Raw genomic sequence first — 22,451 nt, 5'->3', positions numbered from 1 at the left:
TAAGAAACACGACATATTTTACTTTCAGAAGGATGGTGAGAAGGGCTTTGATGGCAAATCCAATCAACAGTGTCAATGATTTTAGCAATATTACATTTTAGATACTATTTGTTTTAACCTCATGTAATTGACAATTCTGTACATTTTAACCTGATTTTATACTATTTCTTTTAAAACTTTTAACCCGTTTTTGTGATTATCTGGTGATTGTACATTTATTTTTTTTATTCTTACATTTATTCACATTGTAGTAGCCATGTATTATTATATATATATATATATATATATATATATATATATATATATATTCTGCGTTGTCTATGGTTGTAAATCGCTGGATGACATTAAATTCATCTATCTGTCTGTCTGTCTGTCTGTCTGTCTATCTCTCTATCTATCTGTCTATCTATCTGTCTGTCTGTCTGTCTGTCTATCTATGTATCTACCTATCTATATGAGTGACGGTCGGCAGGACCACATCTATTATTTTATACAGGAGAATTATATTTAAATTGTCTATACCTTGGGCTTGAGATTTCATACGTCGCAATGTCTTCATTACGTCAGTCGGGTTAATGTATTTAAAGAAGAATTTATCCCACGCAGGTTGGGGGTAAGATCTGAGAAATTCAAGAGTCTCTTGTTTATGTAGTGGTTCGGGTGGAGTAGTGACGAAATGTTCATTTAGACTATTGAGTGACAAGTTGATGTTATCTACCCGAGGCTTTGCTTTTGTTAGACTCAGGTTATTAAGGTTACGCCACAATTCTTTCGCACTGAGCGAAGGTAGAATAAAGGAATGTGCATGGCGTAATTTAGCATTTCTTACTGCTTGATAACATTTCTTAAAACTTTGTAATTATTAAAATCTAATTCGTCCTTGCTCCGTCTGTATTTACGATAAGCAATGTCTCTGTCTGTCATGAGTAATTTTATGGCATCGCACATCCAAGGTGCAGGGCGTTTACCAACTCGTCTGGTTTTCAAGGGTGCGTGTTTATCGTATGGTAGCTGAAATACTAGGTCGTTAAATTTTTCGATTTTGTCGTCAATGTCTGTTAAACTCCACACTTCAGTTCAAGGTAAGCTAAGTGCGTCATTGATTAATTCATCATGCTCAATATGCTTCAAGTCACGGTATGATGTGATGTGAGGTTTATATTTTGGACAATACAAGGAATATTCTAGAACCATTATGTCATGAGCTGAAATATCCGGCGCTGGTAGTTGTTATAGGCTAAGATATGAAAATATACCACGTGATGTAGGGTAAAGTTGCCTAATTCCGTGATTTTTTTTTCTTTCACTGAATATCACGGGATTGGGCATCTTGCTAGGAAGTTCACCGATGTCTCAAAAGTAGGCGAAAGATGCGCTATTTGGAGAAAGATGTCTGGCGCTATCGTCGAACGGCAAAACTTTGACAGACATTCAATTAAAAAAATTAGGGGATCACGGAATTAGGCAACTTTGCCCTACAGTCTGTGTTTCATCTAGAGTCTAGACCTACAACATATTACAGTACTTTAAATAGCATGTGTTAAAATAGAGTCACACATGCATTAGATACTAAGTAAGCAAAGAAGTAATGGGATGGTTTTAAGCCACTCTAAAGGAACCGGGATGCCATCTCGCCGTATCCCGCCTCACATTAATTCCTTCAGATAAATTTCTGTCATAACTTCCAACAACACATTTATATAAATCAGATCTTTATAAGAAGGCCTACGTATAGACCTATACAGATGGAAGAGAAGGACTCTTCCAGCAACTGCTCTGAACTAGTTATTAATGTAATAAAAAAAGTCTTGCCAACTCTTGTAAAGCTTTTCCTACAGAGCTGCGCACGAGGTCGGATGAGTCTACTTACGAATTGTAGGGGAATGGGTTAGCCTTTGCCTTGAACTCGGTAGATACACGCCCGACCTTCCCTTCTACTTCCACCCCTCCACTGAAACGCTGTTCCCGTACTGCACATCGCGAGTGTCTTGACAAAATACATGAGCTGTATCTTGGGTTATAATGCCATGTCTTACGGGCGGAGAACAGAGTCTGCATGGGCCTGATTCAGTCGTGTAAAGCGACGGGTCAGGACCCTACAAAGGGTGATGTATAAATACAGATGACTGGAGATTAATTTAGAACAATTTCTGAAAACAAACTGAGATTACGACTTGATGGCGTTTTATAAAACTGAACATTAATCTAGTTAAAATATAATCCGAGTTCTGAAAAGTTGACGTTGCAACACAGCAAAACAAATGAATTACGAAAATCGTTTGTCCGTTGGATAATACGGAACAATGCGGTACAGCAGCCTGTAATAGTGTAGCGACTGCAAGGGACGAGTAAATTATTGAGGGGAATGTAGGCCTATATAAGAAACAAAGATTTACAAATTTCTAGAAAAAGAAAACGGCGAACTGTTAGATACATTTCTGTTAAAATATAACACGATATAAAACAAAAGGCTGATTCAGTTACTTCCATATCTAAAAAAAAAAGGACGTTGAAAGAAATTGTAATTGAATTCAATGCCAGCAATATAATTGAAGCTTTTATATCCTCCCACACTATTATTTTACTAGGGTAAACAAAAAGGTGTTTCATGTATTTCATTATGGTAATTTTATTTTAGTTCAATGTTATGGTTTTTTACTCAACTCCATAGTTGGGAAAAATTAATTACTAGTGAACAATATTTAAATAAAAGAAATAAGATTATCAAAAAAATATCTTCAGAATCAAGTGACAATGATGAAGTTATTATGGAATATCGAAGACAAAGAAGATTTAGGCCAAGGTCAGAGTTTGATATTGAGGGCGTCATGCTAGAAGGGCGGATCAACAACACTGAAATTTTACTGTACAGCCATAAAAAGAAGGAGTGACTTTTTCTTTCCTTGTATATATAGGCCTATAAGGTGCATTCTTTGATTCTTTGTCATTTCCATCATCATCATCATCATCATCATCATCATGACACGTATTAAAGTGTGTGTGATGTATCTTGTCTCACTGTGAAAAGAGAGAGGAAGGAGATATGTCTTACTTCGTCTGTATTGTTATGGCAATGGGGGAGTGGAGCGATGCCGTCCATACATCCAGTGGCGGAAGGGACCAGTTGATACATACTGTCACGCAAAATAAAATAACAAAATATCTTTCTTCGTACTGTGTAGTTCCGTCACTGAGCTTGTCTTTCAAGAAACTGAGTTCCGGCAGCCTGTACAATAACAAGGTTTTGAAAGGAATCCTGATAATTTACAACCCTCCTATAAACCCCACCCTCATTTGAAGGGAGGCTACTGAGGCAAGATAAACCTTACCAGGTATAAGTCGAGTGATATCTTACGGTCTTGTATTTTGTTCATCTCTTTTGAGATCTGCCAATGGATCTTCTTCCTCTCGATCGATAATTTAAAATTGCCTTTCGAAATCTGTTGTTGCTCATTCTGTTGACATCGTTTTTTTTTCCTTTTTTTTTTCGGTTTTCTTGATGTCGCCAAATGTAACCTAGTCCACCATTGGTTCAGTCTTGAGTCCTCCATGATATTCTCATACTATATTCCGCGGTCCTCCTCATGAATATCATCTCACATGCTATGTTTCTGCTGATACTCGTATCATGAGCTTTCAAGGTCCACTGTAATTCTCAAAATATTATATTCAAACATAAAAGAGTTCCATTTCAGATATCTCAATAACCTAAAATTTGTTGTTACATCTTTCTGGCATGATGACCTCATATATTTGAAAACAGTCACGAATTCAATGAATGCTTCAGGTTAATTTTCCAGCAATTTCAAAAGGTACGTACTGCAAACCATTGTTACATAATTTCAGCATGAACAATAACCACTGCCTCCTATTACATTTATATTTATTAGATGGTCTATTCTGAAGTAGGCTATGGTCTACTAGAGTAAAAATTTTACTAAGGTGATAAACATTTTATGAAACATGAAAATGAACTTAGGTAGAGATGTAAATTTACTATTTTAAGCTACTAGACTTTTTAATATACTTTTATGAAACAGACCTCAGATCTATAAATAAAATGTTTGATGTTTTGTATCTGAAATTCTAGATTTTTACATTAAGTTCTTGTTCCAGGGAACGCCTCAATTGTAAAAAGAATTATTTTAAACGTGATAGAGATCTAATATAACAATGTAAAATAACTCTCTATTTTGTGACCAACTTTAATCCGCGAAGTTAACTTCACCCTAGTTTATGATAGAATTTGAGACTATTTTCCAGTCTTTCTATAGACCTATCTTACCGGGGAAGAAATTTCGAATAGGGCTCACTTTAAGCTGCAGTTTATATTCCTTAACTTGGATTTGTAACGCAGTACATGCTTACACTTAACAAACTGAGCGAAACCTGGGACGCAGTTTTGTCTTTTTCCGCCAAAACATGAAATTCGTCCCAAATTTTGCTTTTTATTCATGTATAGGGTTTGGGTATGGCAATTAATTCGCCAGTTTTAATTCTTTCTTGAAGACCAGAATGCTGAATCCCAGTGTTGCTATACATGTTCATAATATTGTCAAAACATTACTGCCTAGTTCTAAGTAAGTGAAGCGTTGGTGGAGTCCTGCACCTAGATCCAGTAGACCCTACAGATCCCTACTGATTCCAGACCCCCTACAATATGAACAATACGTGATGTCAAAGCGTGTTTGTTCTCTCATGCTGTTTGCGTCATTCTATTGCTAGCACATGAAATCAAACCTGACTAAACCCGACCGACGCAGACCTCTGCTGGCAAATGGTCAGTTTGTAAACTATTGCGTAGTTTAAATACCGATACTATTTTTAAACATTAATTTCCCCATTTGACCCCTAAGCATTTCTATCCGTCCACCCATCTACCGATCCGTTAGCCCACTCACCGACCCACCCATATATCGAAATATTTTTGCAATTTAATTGCTTCTCCAATGAGTAAATTTAAAAAATACTACTTAGTACAACGTCTAAAGCCTACCGGCAACATTAAGATACGAGTATTTCGCTGATATTTTCTTAAAAGAAAGAAGCCTATATATTTTTTTAATTATATGCTACTGTTAGAAAATCTTTCATGAAAGTTGGCAGACTACATTCGCAATACTATAGATTTAAATATGTGAAGTCGACAGATTCCGTAGTAAAGTTCGTACACTGCCAATTATATTACAATTAATAATTACACTAGCCAAAAGTGAAAATGTAACTGCGATGAAATAAATGTTTGTGAACTATATCGACCACGCTGATAACGAAAACGACAATCAAAAATTCGAATTAGTTCTCGTTTCCAAGTTAAAGAGGAGTGAATTTAATTATATTTAATTATAACACTGGCCAACAAAATAATTTATTTTTTAATGTTTCCTGCACTTCATGAGTCAACTCTTACTAATTTTTGGTTGAGAAAAACGAATATGAAAATGAAAAATTTTCTTAGGTCTAGTTTCCGTGATACACAATAGGTGAAAGTATTTCAGTCTAACGGATTAAAATAAAACGATGCATTTTAATTACACATGCCAACAACAATGAAAGAGCATTTGAATTTTTTAAAATAGCAGTTACATTTTAAGAGTTCTAAATTGATGGAAGAATATCTGGCAGATGGTTCGGTCTCAAGAGGATCATGTGGTGGCTTCGTGAGATCGTCGTCTTTTAACTTGCCTCTTGTAAATGAATTCCGGAGCATCCCTACACAAAGATCAGCAGTAATCTGCAAGCATTGTTTCATTCCAACGACCCTGATATCTTTGTTCCATAACAGAAATACCTGATGGAATCTTTCTCCGTGTTCATCACTGACAGCTCCACAACGAGGAGGGGAAAAAGTCTAGGTTGGAATGGAGAAAATGGATTTTAAGGAACATGTTGCATCCGAGTTGATGGTATTTTTTCAGAAGCACTGTAACCAACTGCGTGTAGTTATCATTTATTTTGTTGCCTAAAAATCCATGAATAACTCCCTTCAATGCTTCCCAAGCTTCCTTTTCTTTCCCCTCCAAAACTTGGACAGATGCAGGATCCTTTACAAGTTCTCGAATTTGTGGTCCGACAAAAATATCTTCCTTAACTTTGGTATCACTTAATTTCGGAAATTTCTCTCTTACGTACTTGAAGGCTTGTCCTTCTTGGTTCATACTTTTGACAAAATTTTTCATCAAACCCAGCTTAATATGCAGGAGTGGAAGAAGAACATCTTTTGGCTCGGCAACGACACATTTCTCGCTAGGATTAATATTTCTTCCAGGTCAGTCTGCTTGAATATAATGTGATTTCCTATCCCTGCTGTCCCACATACATAATAAGCAGCAATATTTTGTGTACCCCAGTTGCATTCCTAAGAGCACAGCAATGACGTTTAGATCACCACAGATTTTCCACTTGTGTTCATGATATTTGATTGAGTCGAAGAGGGCTGTCATATTTGCATTAGAGTCCTTCATGTGAACTGCATGACTAACAGGAATAGAAGGAAGACGGTTGCCATTGTAAAGTAATACAGCTTTCAAACTAAGCTTGGAGGAGTCTATGAATAGCCTCCATTCAGTTGGATCATGTTTCAAATTCAAACATTTCATCAGCCATTAATGTCGCAGCAAGCAACAAGATTGTTTTTATTCTCAAAAAAGGGAAGCAGATCCCTGTGACGTTGTCTGTCCTGTGAGACTCTGACATCACGTTCGAGAAGATTCCATTGCTGTAGTCTAGACCCTAGAATTTCTGCCTCCTCCATTGACAGGTCAAGGTCTCTAATGAAATCACTCAATTCCGCTTGGCTTAATCTCTGCCGTTTATCATTTTTTCCTCAAAATCCATATATTAGGAAGGCGTACAGACTGTACTTTGGCTGTGAAATCGGGGACCAGGACAAGCCCTGTGCTCCTCATGTATGTTGCACAATTTTTGTCTCGAGTCTTCGTTCGTGGTTGAATCGTGAATGATCTTCCATGGGCTTTGCTATACCCATGATCTGGCGTGAACCATCAAACAATGTGAATGATTGTTACTTTTGTATGACAACTCCATTAACACATGGTATTTCCAAGAAGAAAAAGTTTTCCTTGACATATCCTGACATTCCGTCGGCCATGCGACCGGTCCTCACGGAGACGGACTGCCTGTTCCTGTCCCACCTGATTGTGACAGTGACAGATTTGAGGGTGGCAGTGAAACTAGCGCTGCACCATCACCTTCAAAACCCAGTTCTTCGAAAGATGCTGATTTTGTGTGTAACGACGAATGTATAGATTCACAAAATAACACAGTGTGAACTTAACCCTTAGTTGCCTGATGGTACTTGGAAGTGCCGGGATTTATTTTGCTTACTGGAAGAATAAATTACGTGCAACCTGATAAATAAAATCCATCAAGGATACTGACAGTACTGTACTTAGAAATACCACCTCTCTTAAAAAAAATCTGAAAAAAATATTGTTGTTCAGAATTCATATTCTAACAACATTCAGGAAAGAAAACTGATTTATTTTAATTTTTTCTTATATCAGGCAACTAAGGGCCTAGTGCGAGATCTTGAATTGCCGAAAGGTAAAGCTGAACTGTTGGCATCAAGACTACATCAGTGGAATTGTCTTGATAAGATGGTAAATGTGACTGCGTTCCGTAACCGCCATATGCCATTCCTTCAATTTTTCGAACGTGAAAAGCACTTTGTATTTTGTAGTGATGTACAGGGACTAATGGCAGCTATGGCCATTGACTATAAAAGTGATGAGTGGAGCTTGTTCATCGACTCCTCCAAAGTAAGTCTCACGTGTGTGCTGCTGCATAATGGCAACGTGTTACCATCAGTTCTGATTGAGTATGCACCTTACATAAAATAAACATATGATAACATGAAACAATTGTTATTACGATTGAACTATGCCAAGTTTAAATGGCAGATTTACGGGGATCTGAAAGTCATAGTCATATTATTTGGGCTATAACACGGCTACACAAAATTCTATTGCTTCCGGTGCCTTTGAGATAGCCGCGCCAAAGCACTTCATTATAAAAAGAGAGATTGACCTAAGCATCAATCACTGGAACCAGAATCTCACAATTCTCCCTGCTCTTCATATAAAATTGGGCCTAATGAAAAACTTCGTTAAGGCCATGGGCAAAACTGGGGAAGCATTTCTCTATTTTCGCGAGAAATTTCCACGTCTTAGTGAGGCAAAAATGAAAGAGGGGATTTTCGTGGGTCCCCAGATACGCAAACTGTACAAAGATGAGCATTTCAACATCATCCTGACAGGTGATGAAAACTTAGCTTGGGATGCCTTTGTTCTAGTGTCAACAAACTTTCTAGGAAATAAGAGGGCAGAAAACTATAAGGATCTTTTGGCAAATCTTCTGTACTACTACAATAGACTGGGGTGCAACATGTCCTTAAAGACAGTTTCTTACATTCCCACTTGGACTACTTCCCTGACAACTGTGGTGCTGTAAGCGACGAGCACGGGGAACGCTGCCACCAGCAAATTTCAGACGTGGAAATGAGATACCAGGGAAAGTGGAATGCATCAATATTAGCCGATTATTGCTGGACACTAATCAGGGAATCACCAGCACAAAACTACAAACGCCAGGCAAAGCGGTTGCGCCTTCAGTGACCTTCCCTCGAAAGATAACACTAAGCTAAATACATCCAATAAACTTATATAGGCAATTACGTAAGCCTATAGTTATCATAACTTCAAAACGACAGCTAATCTTGGATTTTCACTATCATTTTCGTTATCAGCACACCCGAAAACATAAAGATTAGCTGTTTTCATTCCGGTTACACAAAAAAGGTAAAATTTTGTTGCCTAGTGTTATTTGCAAAAATACAGAATTGTAATATTCAAGTAATATTTTATTAGTAAATATATTTACGTTACTTAAAATGTTTCTTTTTAAATAAATTGTTAAAGTGAAGACGCCTCGAAACTGTCAATACTGGTCGGGACTGTGGACCTTCGAGATGGAGGTGAAAGATATAACGTTGAAGCCATAACTGTTCACGAAGACTACAATGTAACCAACAATGCCATCAACGACATCGCAGTTCTAAAGGTATTTCTTCTGTTACAGCAATACATCATCATCATCATCATCATCATCATCATCATCATCATCATCATCATCATCTTGGTTTAAACATGCACTAAAACCAGACGTAAGTGCAAATTTGAAGCAATAAATTACTGAGATTTGCGATAGATTAAGTAGTTTAGGAAACTGTATATTATTTATTATGTATAACTACTCTTTGTATATAGATCATTGTTAAATTATTAAGTTTGTACTTTTGTGAACTAATATCAGTAAATCCATCCATCCATCCATCCATCCATCCATCCATCCATCCATCCATCCTCATCGACATCGTCATCATCATCATCATCATCATCATCAAACTTAATACAGTTAGAATATAGGCCACGAATTGATCATCTTCTATCTCAACGTGACTACCTAAAAGCCTTTTAAAGGTCACCCTGCTGTTTTTTCTCCATCTCTTCTTTGTTAATTTAGCAATTGATTTGTAATTACTGTGTTATTTATAATAATAATGATGATTTATTTAACCTGGCAGAGTTAAGGCCATACGGCCTTCTCTAACACTCAACCAGGAGTAAAAACTGCGTTACAAAAACACTACAAATTTACAAAGTACACTACAATTTTAGACACAAAACTGAATAATAATAATAATAATAATAATAATAATAATAATAATAATAATAATAATAATAATAAAATTTAAACAACAAGTAAGAAGAAATCAGACATAATATATAACATACAGAAAGAAAGAAAAAAGTATAATAAAATGTGAACAGCAGGTCCAAATAAATTAGGCATACAAAGTATAAAAAATGAGACAATTATTGATAATTTAGTCTAGTAATATCCTGTATACCGACTTTTCTCTTCGACTAATGTAATTTTTACAAAGTAATGGGTTCGATACCATTAATCCGGTTTTCATTTCTTATTTAAATTGACTTATACTGTATTGATTCATTTTAGAGGCAAAATGTCTCTGTTTTGCTGCAGTTCCGTGATAGCTAAGAACATGTTAATTTTTGTGTATGGGGTTATGTAAAAAGTCCAGCTCACACAAAAGATTTCACCACACGATCACTCCTGAAGAATTGCATTCATACTGTACTGTTTGTCTTGTTTATTCACGAAATTTACTGTTCTTCAAACAAAGAAAGGTTCTTTTTTGTATGTTCAATCACGCTTCTGTGGTGTTGCAGTCAAAATCATGAATTTTACTGTATCGTGATTGATAAATGAAATAAAAGTGTTAGGGCCTACCGCTTATTATTATTATTATTATTATTATTATTATTATTATTATTATTATTATTATTATCATTTGTAATTAGTACTTAACATTCAACGGACCCCAGCCAGTTCAAAATGGCATTATCTCGTACACGGTTAATTTCCGGACCAGTATTCATTGGAACGTTTTTGTTTCTCTTCGATTTTACTTTTACCCCTAAATTTTTTACCATCACTTTTCAAACATCCTGTACCTTCAGTAAACTGTTACCTACATTTCAAAGATGTTGCACTAGGAATTAAATCTAGGAATTTAAGGAAATGTTTCGTAACATTATTTGAAATCAAAAATTACTAGTAAATCTTATTTGAGATTGAAAGCTACGCCATCATATTTTGGTGTTCTGTTTCCAGCTCCAATCCGCAATTTCTTTCAACGAAGACGTACAGCCAGTCAAGCTTCCCGCTCAAATGGAACCAACGCCTGATGGCACGCCAGCGACCGTCATTGGCTTCGGCTATCCCTATGTAAGTATTGTACATATATACAGAGTGTTAATAAATACAGTAATACGGAATATTTTCACTGGATATAGAGAGATCCTAGTCAAGAAATTTCAGATACGGAAGCCTTTGTGTGTTGATTAAAAATTTGCATGTTATGGTATAAAATCTCCAAATGGTAACATTTAAAATTATACGAAACAATAGCAAAAGTTACGTTACTATTCTGTGTTTTACTATTTCAAATTATGCGAAACAAAAGTTGAAGTTACATTACGACACTGTGTTTTAGTATTTGAAATTATACAACACAAAAGCGGAAGTTACATTACGACACTGATTTACTACTTGAAGTCATGGTAAACAATAGCAGAAGTTACATTACGGCACTGTGTTTTACTCTTTGAAATCACAGTAAACAACAGTGGAAATTACATCACGTAATGTGTTTTACGAATTGAAATTATGCGAAAGCTACATTAAGGAACTGTGTTTTATTAATGAAATTATACGAAGCAATAGCATAAGTTATATTAAGACACCCTGTTTCACAGTTTCAAATTACATGGAACAAAAGCGTAAGTAACATTATGACAGTGTGCGCTTCCAATTTGAAATTATACGAAACAAACCGGAAGTTACATTACAACACTGTGTTTTTTATTTTAAATTTTATGAAACAAAAGCGTAAGTTACATTACGACAATGTGTTCTACTATTTGAAATTATACAGAACAAACGCGGAATTTACATTACGACAATGTGTTCTACTATTTCAAATAATAGTAAATAATAGCAAAAGTTACATAATGGCACTGTGTTTTACTATTTGAAACTATACGAAATCAAAGCGGAAGTTATATTACACATTGTGCTTTACTATTTTAAATTATACGAAACAAAAGCGGATGTCACACCACGGCACTGTGTTTTGCTATTTGAAGTTACAGTAAACAAAAGCAGAAATTACATTACGGCACTGTGTTTATCTGAAATTATAAGAAACAAAAGCAGAAGTTCCATTACACACTGTGTTTCACTATTTGAAATTATAGAACACAAAAACGAAAGTTACATTACACACTGTGTTTAAGTTACATTACGGCACTGTGTTTCACTATTTGAAATTATACGAAACAAAAGCGGAAGTTACATCACACACTGTGTTTCACTATTTCAAATTATACAACACAAAAGCGGAAGTTACATTACACACTGTGTTTTACTATTTGAAATTATACGAAACAAAAATGGAATTTACATTACTTCTTCATCCTTGTGATCACCCTTATTGAAAGGCAGATGTTATTTTTTATTTTATTTTATAAATCCGATATATATTGTTTTAATATTGATTTTGTTTTTGTTTTTACTTTTAATATTATATTTTGTAATGTATATACTTTTTTTTACATTACATTACTATTTTGTTTCTGGCAGAATAGAAGAGAAGACATTGCATTATTGCTCTAACTTCGCCAATAACAAACGGACAAACGAACAAAAAAAAAAACAGTAAATTAATCTCACACACAGTATGTGTTACCTCTGATTTAGGTTCTGGCTGATATGTAGGCCTACATCTATTATCAGGCATTACGTCTCACTTGACGATGTGTGTCCGAGGAAGAATAATTTTAATTATTATTTGTATACATGTGAAGTCTGATTAGTGCAATATGTTACTAATCAGCAATGTATGCAATGGAGAAGGAAAGGAACTAGCCACCCTACCCCATTATCTCCTGACTTAGTTGCCTCATAAGTGACGCCTTATTTGGTGTCATGCGGACAGTTACTAAACAAGCAAAGCAATGTGTGTGTGTGTGTGTGTGTGTGTGTGCGTGCGTGTGTTTGCTCCTGTCATTCTGTGCATTACTGTACATCTTTGTGAACTCCGAAGGAATTTATTCCCAGTTGCTGCATGAATAAGTTAACGTGATTATCCAAATCTTTCTTACAGAGTGACGGAGACGTCATGCAACACCTTCAGCAAGTGGACATCATCGTGTACAGCGATGAGGAGTGCCAGGCTATCCACAACGACGCGCCCCACGACAGCAACATCTGCGCCGGCGTACCCGAGGGGGGCAAGGGACAGTGCAGTGTACGTATCACCACTGTTTATTAATTCAGAGACACTGAATACCTGACTAAACGGTACCGGCAAATAATACATTTCGAGTAAAAAATACTCTTCGTCATAACGCACCATAAAATAATAATTAAAAATTACTTACACTAGTAATGCGATATCGGAAAAGACCCTTGACGTCTGTTTGTTATCATCAATTTGCGGTTGAAATAGAGACCTGCCAAATTTCTTGCATTGTACGTTAGTCATCCGCATTAACTCACGATAATCTGCGGGATTTAGAGGAGATCGCGTAACATTCGTGTTTAATGTTACATTTTTGCCCCATTATTGTTATTATTATTATTATTATTATTATTATTATTATTATTATTATTATTATTGTTATTATTATCGTCATCATCATTATTATTAAATTGAAATTTCACTTGAAGTAAAGCAAAAGGTTTGGAAGTATATGATTATGTCTCGTGATGAGAATATTGTACGAAATGGAAACATAAAAATTGGAGATTTATCCTTAGAAGAGGTGGAAAAATTCAAATATCTTGGAGCAACAGTAACAAATATAAATGACAATCGGGAGGAAATTAAATGCAGAATAAATAGGGGAAATGCCTGTTATTATTCGGCCGAGAAGCTTTTGTCATCCACTCTGCTGTCAAAAAATCTGAAAGTTAGAATTTATAAAACAGTTATATTACCAGTTGTTTTGTATGGTTGTGAAACTTGGACTCTCACTTTGAGAGAGGAACAGAGATTAAGGGTGTTTGAGAATAAGGTTCTTAGGAAAATATTTGGGGCTAAGAGGGATGAAGTTACAGGAGAATAGAGAAAGTTACACAACGCAGAACTGCACGCATGGTATTCCTCACCTGACATAATTAGGAACATTAACTCCAGACGTTTGAGATGGGCAGGGCACGTGGCACGTATGGGTGAATCCAGAAATGCATATACAGTAGAGTGTTAGTTGAGAGATCAGAGGGAAAAGGACCTTTGGGGAGCCGAGACACAGATGGGAGGATAATATTAAAATGGATTTGAGGGAGGTGGGATATGATGATAGAGACTGGATTAATGTTGCACAGGATAGGGACCGATGGCGAGCTTATGTAAGGGCGGCAATGAACCTGCGGGTTCCTTAAAAGCCATATGTAAGTAAGTAATAACTATTATTGTTATTGTTATTATTATATTATTATTATTATTATTATTATTATTATTATTATTATTATTATTATTATTGTTGTTGTTAAAGGGTTATTCCCTACTAAATTTCCGTCCTCCGCATCTTATCTCTTGTAGGTTGGCAGGATGGTTAAGAATGACGTAAGCTCTTTAGTTTAGTGTTTCACCGATACGGTTGCTGAACGTTTGGTCAAACTAGATATATTATTATTATTATTATTATTATTATTATTATTATTATTACTACTACTACTACTACTACTACTACTACTACTACTACTACTACTACTACTACTACTACTACTACTACTACTACTACTACTATTATAATTATATTAATTACTTTTGATGATTCGAAGTGAATAATTTCTTATTTTGCTTTTCTTGTGTTAAATGCAAAATTCTATTGTTTTCTTCTGTAACGTAAGTATTTTTTAGGATGGATTACTAAAAAAACTTAACTGTGTGACACAGTACAACCTTAAGAACATTCATTACTCTGCCACTGAGATTGACCAATCTTCCGCTGCAGAATATCAAGGTGATTTAGAAGATCACTAGATTTTATTGTGATTGTGAAACTGAGTTCAAAACAATAATTATTTGTTCCCTTACACTCAACATTCAAATGGTTGTACAGGGGCATCAATTTATTTTTACTTCAATTTTTATTGTACCTGAGTTTTTAATGTACTTCACTCCCAGACAGGTAGAAGTAGAAATCTAAAATGCAGTACAATATTTAGTTTTATTCAGATTTTATTTTACCCCTAACTTATCAACCAATTGGGTTCATATATGTAAATAACAGTGTGATGAAGTTTGTTGGAGTAACTTCTATTGGAGTGCATTGTAGGTGAGTTAGTAAAAGACCTAAGTCCTTTAAAAAACTAAGTGCTGCCAATACTTAAGTTTATTAATCAATCTTGAAATACAAGGCGTATTACAAGTGATGAAATGAGGATGATGATGATGATTACTCGTTGCCACGTGGGCCACTCTTCGCCCTCCTCTGCGCTTCTGCTCATTGCAAGGCTACATTTTAATGACTGAATGAATGCATCCAATGATCACTGCGCCTTTTTATGGCCTGCCCATAGCGACGCTAAGGTGATCTTTCAAGTCTGCGTGATAGTCTTTACTCGGCTTGGCGTCCTGACGCTATAACCAGTGCAATGAACTGATTCTGGACTTTGAAAGATAAGCCCTTAATCATTAATCCCAATTCATACAGGATTCAATTAGTTTATTATCGGTCAGGTCTGTACGAGTTATGAGGATGGAATACATTTTAGACTTGCAATGTTAGCAATGTTACTGTTAACATTGATTACAACACACCAATTATAATCATATCAATTACAAGCATACTAATTATAATCATATCAATTACAGTTATACCAATTATAATCATACCAATTACAATCATACCAATTATAATAATAAAAATTACAAGCATACCAATTATAATCATACCATTATAATCATATCTATTATTGTGTGTCATTTTCAAGTCTTTCTATCAAAACGGAACTGTCCTGAGCACGAGCTTTGCTCTTTCGGGGTACTTTCGTGTAGCGGTTTTTATGTATACGTTATTAAATGAATATACCCCTTTACCCGAACACCACAGAATTATAGTGACGAGAATGATAAATATAACAAATATAATCATGATGATGATCAATAATTCATATGATAGTGATAATTATAATATAATTACTATTATCTGTTCATTTCGAACTGGCGGCTCAAGGTGAAGCAATGGACTGCATTTAACACGCGTTCTTACCTCAGTCCTGGACCATTCTCTTAACTAAAGTCAGCTGGTACAGCCGGAATTACCAGTGCTTTAATTCACAGTTTTCAGTTAAGCGACTAGTGCGTGGTTTGTACATTTGTACATGACCTTGATCCGCCAGTTCGAAATGCACAGGTAGTAGTAGTAGTAGTAGTAGTAGTAGTAGTAGTAGTAGTAGTAGTAGTAGTAGTAGTAGTAGTAATAGCATTGTTTTCATAAAATCATGGAATGAAGGATGGGTGGAGCGGAGAAAAGTTGGAACTTAAACTGAGAGGATTCAATCCGGCATTGGAACTGGAATCCGGTGTGGTTTATTAGATAAAGAGTCAGCACACAAAGCTGAAAAAATGGGTTCGAGTCCCGCTGCCGGAGAGAATGTTTCTCCGCTCCACCCATCCTTCATTACATAATAATGCAGAATTCCTGCACAGAAATATCACAGGACTTCGGTACATCACAATAATAAAATCATGGAAGGCAAAACTCTTCACAAAACACTCAGTTTACGAAAAAGTTTTCACTTTATGGTATAATTATGTAAACGTGTAGGCTACTTCCCTAACTCTCTTTAAATTATATTTTTGCGTGATTAGAATGTTTTGTCCCTGTAACTGTGCAGTACTTGATTATAGCGGTAAAGGAATGATTAAATAACATGAGAAACAGAAATGCTCATTGGAAGCTTATATTAATAGCATCGTTTTCTCACAAATTTTGGAGGTGTGTAAAGTATTACTCGACCGAGGCCAGTGGAGTCCTGCAGCCCGGAGCCGTGGCGCTACTGCTCCTGCGTTCGTAATACCGCATCGCGATAGTTCACATTACGCCCGCGGCTCCACTCGCCTTGGTCGAGTAATACTCACGTGAAAGCTTGTTAAATATTTTATTTATTTTCAGGGTGATTCTGGTGGTCCCCTTATTGCTAACGGACACCAGATCGGCATCGTGTCCTGGTCTGAGAAACCTTGCACCGTGGCGCCGTATCCAGGGGTGTACACCGAGTTAGCATATTATATCGACTGGTTAGCACAACATGCCTTCGTTCAATAAAATATCAAAGAATAAAACGAAGCAGATAATAGGAGTCGATCGCTCAGGGAAGAGGGCGAGTGCCTTACATGTGTCCAAACTGCAACTCAAGTCTGTCCAACTGCAAATATAATAAACTCCAGTTGAAAAAGACACGTCTGATGTCAAATATTGATTGTATACATAGTAGTAGGTAGTTGCACGTTCTAGTAACTTCGTTGTCTCGCATCTAACTGGTCTGGTGGACGATAGAGTCTAATCTATGATATAGCACCTGGCTCTGCTCTTCGATTTAAGAAGAATGGACAGGAATGGGAAGAAGTAAAGGAAAGATAAAATGAAGTAGAAGTGAGGAAGAAAGAGGGACATGAAATAACAATAAAGACAAAGAGTTAAAGAAAAAAAAAAGAAACATAGAAAGAAGTATTTATAAAGGGAAACAAACGAACATAAGAGTGATAACTAGGAACGACACTTTGTCCTAGTTCGTCACAAGGTTCACTGGTACTGGTGTATAGAGTACCTGTGTTTACTAGTTGATAGGAGCAGTCCAGCGACAGCACGCGACTGCTGGTATAGATCGGCGGAACAAAAATGCAACGTTTCTACAGGTTACCACTGCCATATAGTATGTATGCGCGTAGTATATGCCGTAATTAGTTACATCTTTACAATATAATTTACACATATTTACAACACCATATAGCCTACAACAACGATGAGTTAGTCAAATTACACACAAGTATTTGCAATACAGTTACGTACATTATTTAAATACAAATTGTAGTTCGTTACAATATATAATAATGTGCATTTTTAAGTGTGAAAAAGTGAAATTCCTTTTGTTTTCACTAAAAATTATGCTTGTAGTGGAAGAAAGTTCGCTCAACATTGCACGATGTTATACATAGGTGCATCTCAATAAGATTAACAATAGTTGCACTGTTTACTTTTTCTAGTATTTCCGATGTCAACAAAAATTTATTTCCTGGTTCATTGGAGGACATCACTCCTACAACAACGTGAGCTACTTGTCGTCCCACAGCATTCGATGTCTCATCTATAGATACAAATATTTTTTTACTAGGCCTATAGCTGTTAGAATGGGTTCAGAGTTTTTTTTTCCGTATACAGACGATAAATAGATTGTACGCATTGATGTTATACTAGACAGTTTTCTAAACGTGTATTTTTCCATAAACCGTTGAAATGTGGATTACTGAGCTTGTGTATTGGACTATTCGCCCATACCGTCACCTCGCACAAATCATTATAAAACTCAAAGTTTGTAAACCGTGCAGATGAGAGAAATAACGGCAAACGTTCACTATGCTTTTTCGTTTCACAGTGCTTTTGCAAAACTTTACGAACATTTCCTTTAGTTCAGTGTTGCACAGTTTATAGCGTATGTTGTCGCCCTCCGCACTAAAATACTCACTTCCAAACGCAGTTGCAATTGCATTCAGTTTAGAGCTCTTGTCACGATCACAACCAACTTGCCATTAAGTGACAACGGCACCAGTAGTACTAAGGCAGAGCGCCCACTTCGACAAGCGACAGCAACCCGACACGGATTTGATGCTTTGCTTGTTGCTAACGTGTATGTTCTTATATAACCCATAACATGAAATGAACGGAAGCCCATTCATCTGATCCAGTGGCGTATACTGGTTTAAGGATCTGGGCTACCACTGACCCTATTATTACACAGAATATATTATAAAAACCCTATAATAAAATTCTTTACCTATTTATATGTGAATTCCAGACGTCTTGATTGGAACGAAAATACTCTGATGACTTCGTCATTGAAATTACAGTTGGGCCGCTTGCGAAGTTTCTGTAGAAATGACTTTTCAATGGACATCAGTGCAAAGCCGGATAAACGTTCTTGTGTATGAGTTGATCTACAGTAGGATTTTATTCTGTTCAACGCAGAAAATGTTCTTTCTACCGATGCTGACGTAGCTGGTACTGTCACAATTAATGTTGCCAATTTAAGGACTTCAGGAATAACTTGGTTCAGCTGGTTTTCATATATGGCAGATAATATTTCATGGATAGGTTTGTTCGAAAAATCAAAGACTTCTGCTGAATATATTACACTTAATTCATTTTTCAAACGTACTTGATCAAAGTGACTGTTATAGGACTGAAATAATTTGTTTAGTGCCTCATTCGGGAAGTTTTCTCTATAATCAGAAAATTTTTGAGAATCTAGAAGATGTGTGAACTGAAGCTTTCCATAATCAGAAAATCTGTCAGTAATTTCCATGTGCATACGATCTAGTATGCTGTAGTACAGCTGCCTGTATTTCAATTCATCATCTCCTTTTCTTCGCTTTAATGGTGGTTCCATTGTATTGTCTGAAGAATTTTCATTTTCCATATTACTCCATATGGAAGGAAACCCAATACGCCTGAACTCGGATATAGTATGTTTTAACTTTGATACCTCCTGCAAGCAGTATGCTATGTCTAGACTTTTTGTCTGAAGAATATTGTAGAGCACATCTGTATGTGCGAACACTCTAGCATGGACTTCAAGAAGAAATATATTCTGAAACTGCGTGAAAAAATATAAATATCCTTGAGCCTGCACAATTACATCATCATCCCAGTTTTCTTCAGAGTCATTACAAATGATATTTTCAAAGAATGCAGTCAGTTGTTCTCTGTATTCCTTTACTATATTTACAAGCCGAGATGTAAAATTCCATCTAGTTGGTGCTACTTTTGGGAGTTTCTTTTTCATAAATTCCTTGAGTTTTTCTGATCTTTTAGGAGATGATGAGAAAAATGCAGCTAAACCCGACAGTGTTTTGAAAAAAATGCGGCATTCTGGAATGGATAAAGTAGTTTGTTGCAAAACTAAATTGAGAACATGGCTGTAACAATGGACAAATAGTGCTTGAGGATACTTTTCTTGAACTTTTGTTTTTAAGCCATTAATATTTCCCGCCATAACTGAAGCACCATCGTATGTCTGTGCAATTAACTTATTGCCGACATTGTATTCTGCTATAACACCTTCCACATGCTGAAACAAAGCAGCAGCAGTTTTGCCCGAACTGACATTTGAGAATCCTATAAACCGTTCTTGAACATTGGCAGTACTGTCGACGTATCTTAAAACAGTGGATAATTGACTCTGATTAGAGCAGTCACTTGTTTCATCAACAACAATGGCCGCAAAAGGTGCTTCTTCTATTTCAGATTTTATGTTCTTTATCATAACCCCACTTATAGCAAATATTAAGTCATTCTGAATTGCGGGAGAAGTACCACGGAATACTGTTGAACTCTCAAGATGATTGGCAAGTAAATGGTCAAATTCACTTAAGGAACTTAAATATTCAATATAATTTCCTCTATTGTCTGATTCCACACTCTCATTATGACCCCGAAAAGCCAATTCTTGTTTTCCTAGAAAGCAGACTGCGTTAATAAGACGCAGTAAAATCTCCCGATTTTTTTTCACAAGAGCATTGTGTTGGTTGATGTGTAGAACTTTTTGCTTATCTAGCTGTAAATCAATTCTTGTCTTCCCAAAGTTTGCAAAGTTCATGCTACTATAAATATGAGCTTTTGATTTGTCGTGTTTTAGGACTGCCGTTCGAAGGGAGTTCATATTAGAAAACCCCTTTTTTGACCACACATTAGTTTCGCGGCTAAATAACAAACATAGCTAGCAAAATAGTTTAGACAGTTTAGAACTACCACACAACCAATTCCACTTACCATATGATGTTGAAATGAAATGGAGTATGTACTCAGGCTGTTTTTCTTTTACGTCCATGGACAAATTTAACTCAGGAGTTGGTCTTTCCATTTTCACAATTTCAACTTTCTCGTTGTATGTACGACGGTTAAAAGGCACTTTTAATAAACCTTCTATTACACATTCATTTTCAACACAAACCTCTCCAGAAACGTGTTCTGCCATATTTTTCACAATATCACTTAATTGGGAAATTAAAAACTTAATAATTCACAATTAATATAACTCTTAGACACTCGAACAAATCACAAATTTAAAATACTGCACTGCAAGAACACAATCACATTAATGAGCTAGCGTACTAAGCATATTGTTGCTTCGCGCCTTCCAAGAAACCGATCACGAGAGCGGCAACTCACCCGCCTACATTGCACGATAGAAACTGAAGGGAGTGGGGGACGGGCAGTTGTGCGACGTGAGCGGAACGGTCACAGGCTACCCTTCGTAGCAGCGGTTTCTCCAGTGATGCCGCCTTGACAACTTGTTTCTTTTCGAGAGCAGAGAGCGCATATAAATCTAACAATTACTTTAATTTTAATTACTGTGGTAAAACTAATACTGTAATACAAAATTATTACATTATGTTATATTATAAACTTTTTCTTTTTTAATTTCCTTGGGCTACCGCCGGTAGTCCGCAAAATACGCCCCTGATCTGATCAGACAACAACTCGACACTATCTGTGTTGTGTTGTGTCGCTCACAGTGCTGCATGCTCCACTTTTTGTTGTATCAGTTGTGAGTTGGTAATACAAGGGTTGAGATGAGAGACGATCCTAATTTCAATATAGCCCTTATTGAACTTATTAAAGATTTGCCATGTCTTTTTGATACTAATATATTTTTCGGATTGAAAACATAATAAACCTATTGCAAAATCATTCTATCTTATTTACACAGAATAATTTACCGCTCAATATTATAACAGGGCGAAATATAAAGATATTGTAATAACCTTTGCTCACTTTCCGCTATCTGGAGCTCGGATTTCACACACTAGCTCACTCCCATGTGTAGCAATCAGCTCTAGAATATTACTGCTTTCCATTGACTAGCTAAAGGAATATATAAAGAATTCTGTATAAGCACAAAATGGCAAAATGTTAGGAGTGTTCGTAAATAGGACCTGTCCGGTAATTGGCCCCTCTACCCTATAAACATATTGTAAATACATGTTTACTTTGATGTCGACGAGAAACGAACATTTATTATTTATCTGATGTATAAACATATAGGCCTATTTACTTCATAGTTATCAGAATGCGGTCTTCAGCATTGACTGAAATCCTGAAGTTATTGTTATTTTTAGAAATTGCAGATCCAACTTTCTGTACCAACAGATTAAATGTTTCTCTACTCATTCAGTAGAATATTTTAAATCTTTCTGGGTATATATTTAATTCTTTGAACAGATTAAAAGCACCGCGTTGTTCTAAATTATCATGCCAAAAAGGATGCACCCAGAATCGTCTCCTGTGTTTTCTGTCACTGTAATTTGATATTAGCTAAATTAACTAGATTGAGAACGTCCTCATCCTCCGACGACATGTTGTATCAATGAATCAGTCCAGTAAGTACCAGGCCACTTTGCTGTCATGTTGCTATCATAGTTCGTGTTGGATCAGTGTTTTTGTCGTATCACTATCATATTAGTGGGCTCTCTGCCTTAGGAACTGTAGGTAAGCCACTACACTGAAAAACAGGCAGGCAGCGGCAGAGAGCAGCATAGGTTCGAATCCTAAACA

The 22,451-nt window shown here is 36.0% G+C and overlaps 1 protein-coding gene across 1 annotated transcript in view; it reads left to right on the top strand.

Annotated features, from left to right (window-relative positions):
• The window catches only part of LOC138713467 (chymotrypsin-2-like), a 33,721-nt gene extending 16,641 nt beyond the window's left edge, over positions 1 to 17,080 (top strand). Inside the window, exons 4-7 of the mRNA XM_069845592.1 lie at positions 8,940 to 9,081; positions 10,720 to 10,833; positions 12,773 to 12,916; positions 16,794 to 17,080. Coding sequence (XP_069701693.1) covers positions 8,940 to 9,081; positions 10,720 to 10,833; positions 12,773 to 12,916; positions 16,794 to 16,946 — 553 coding nt within the window. The 3' untranslated portion in view covers positions 16,947 to 17,080. The remainder of the gene's footprint in view (positions 1 to 8,939; positions 9,082 to 10,719; positions 10,834 to 12,772; positions 12,917 to 16,793) is intronic.
• The last annotated feature ends 5,371 nt before the right edge of the window (positions 17,081 to 22,451 follow it).

This window comes from Periplaneta americana, chromosome 14 (genome assembly GCF_040183065.1).
Source record: "Periplaneta americana isolate PAMFEO1 chromosome 14, P.americana_PAMFEO1_priV1, whole genome shotgun sequence".
Lineage (NCBI taxonomy): Eukaryota > Metazoa > Arthropoda > Insecta > Blattodea > Blattidae > Periplaneta > Periplaneta americana.
Note: the sequence above shows the minus strand (reverse complement) of the source record. Positions and strands in the feature narration are given on the sequence as shown.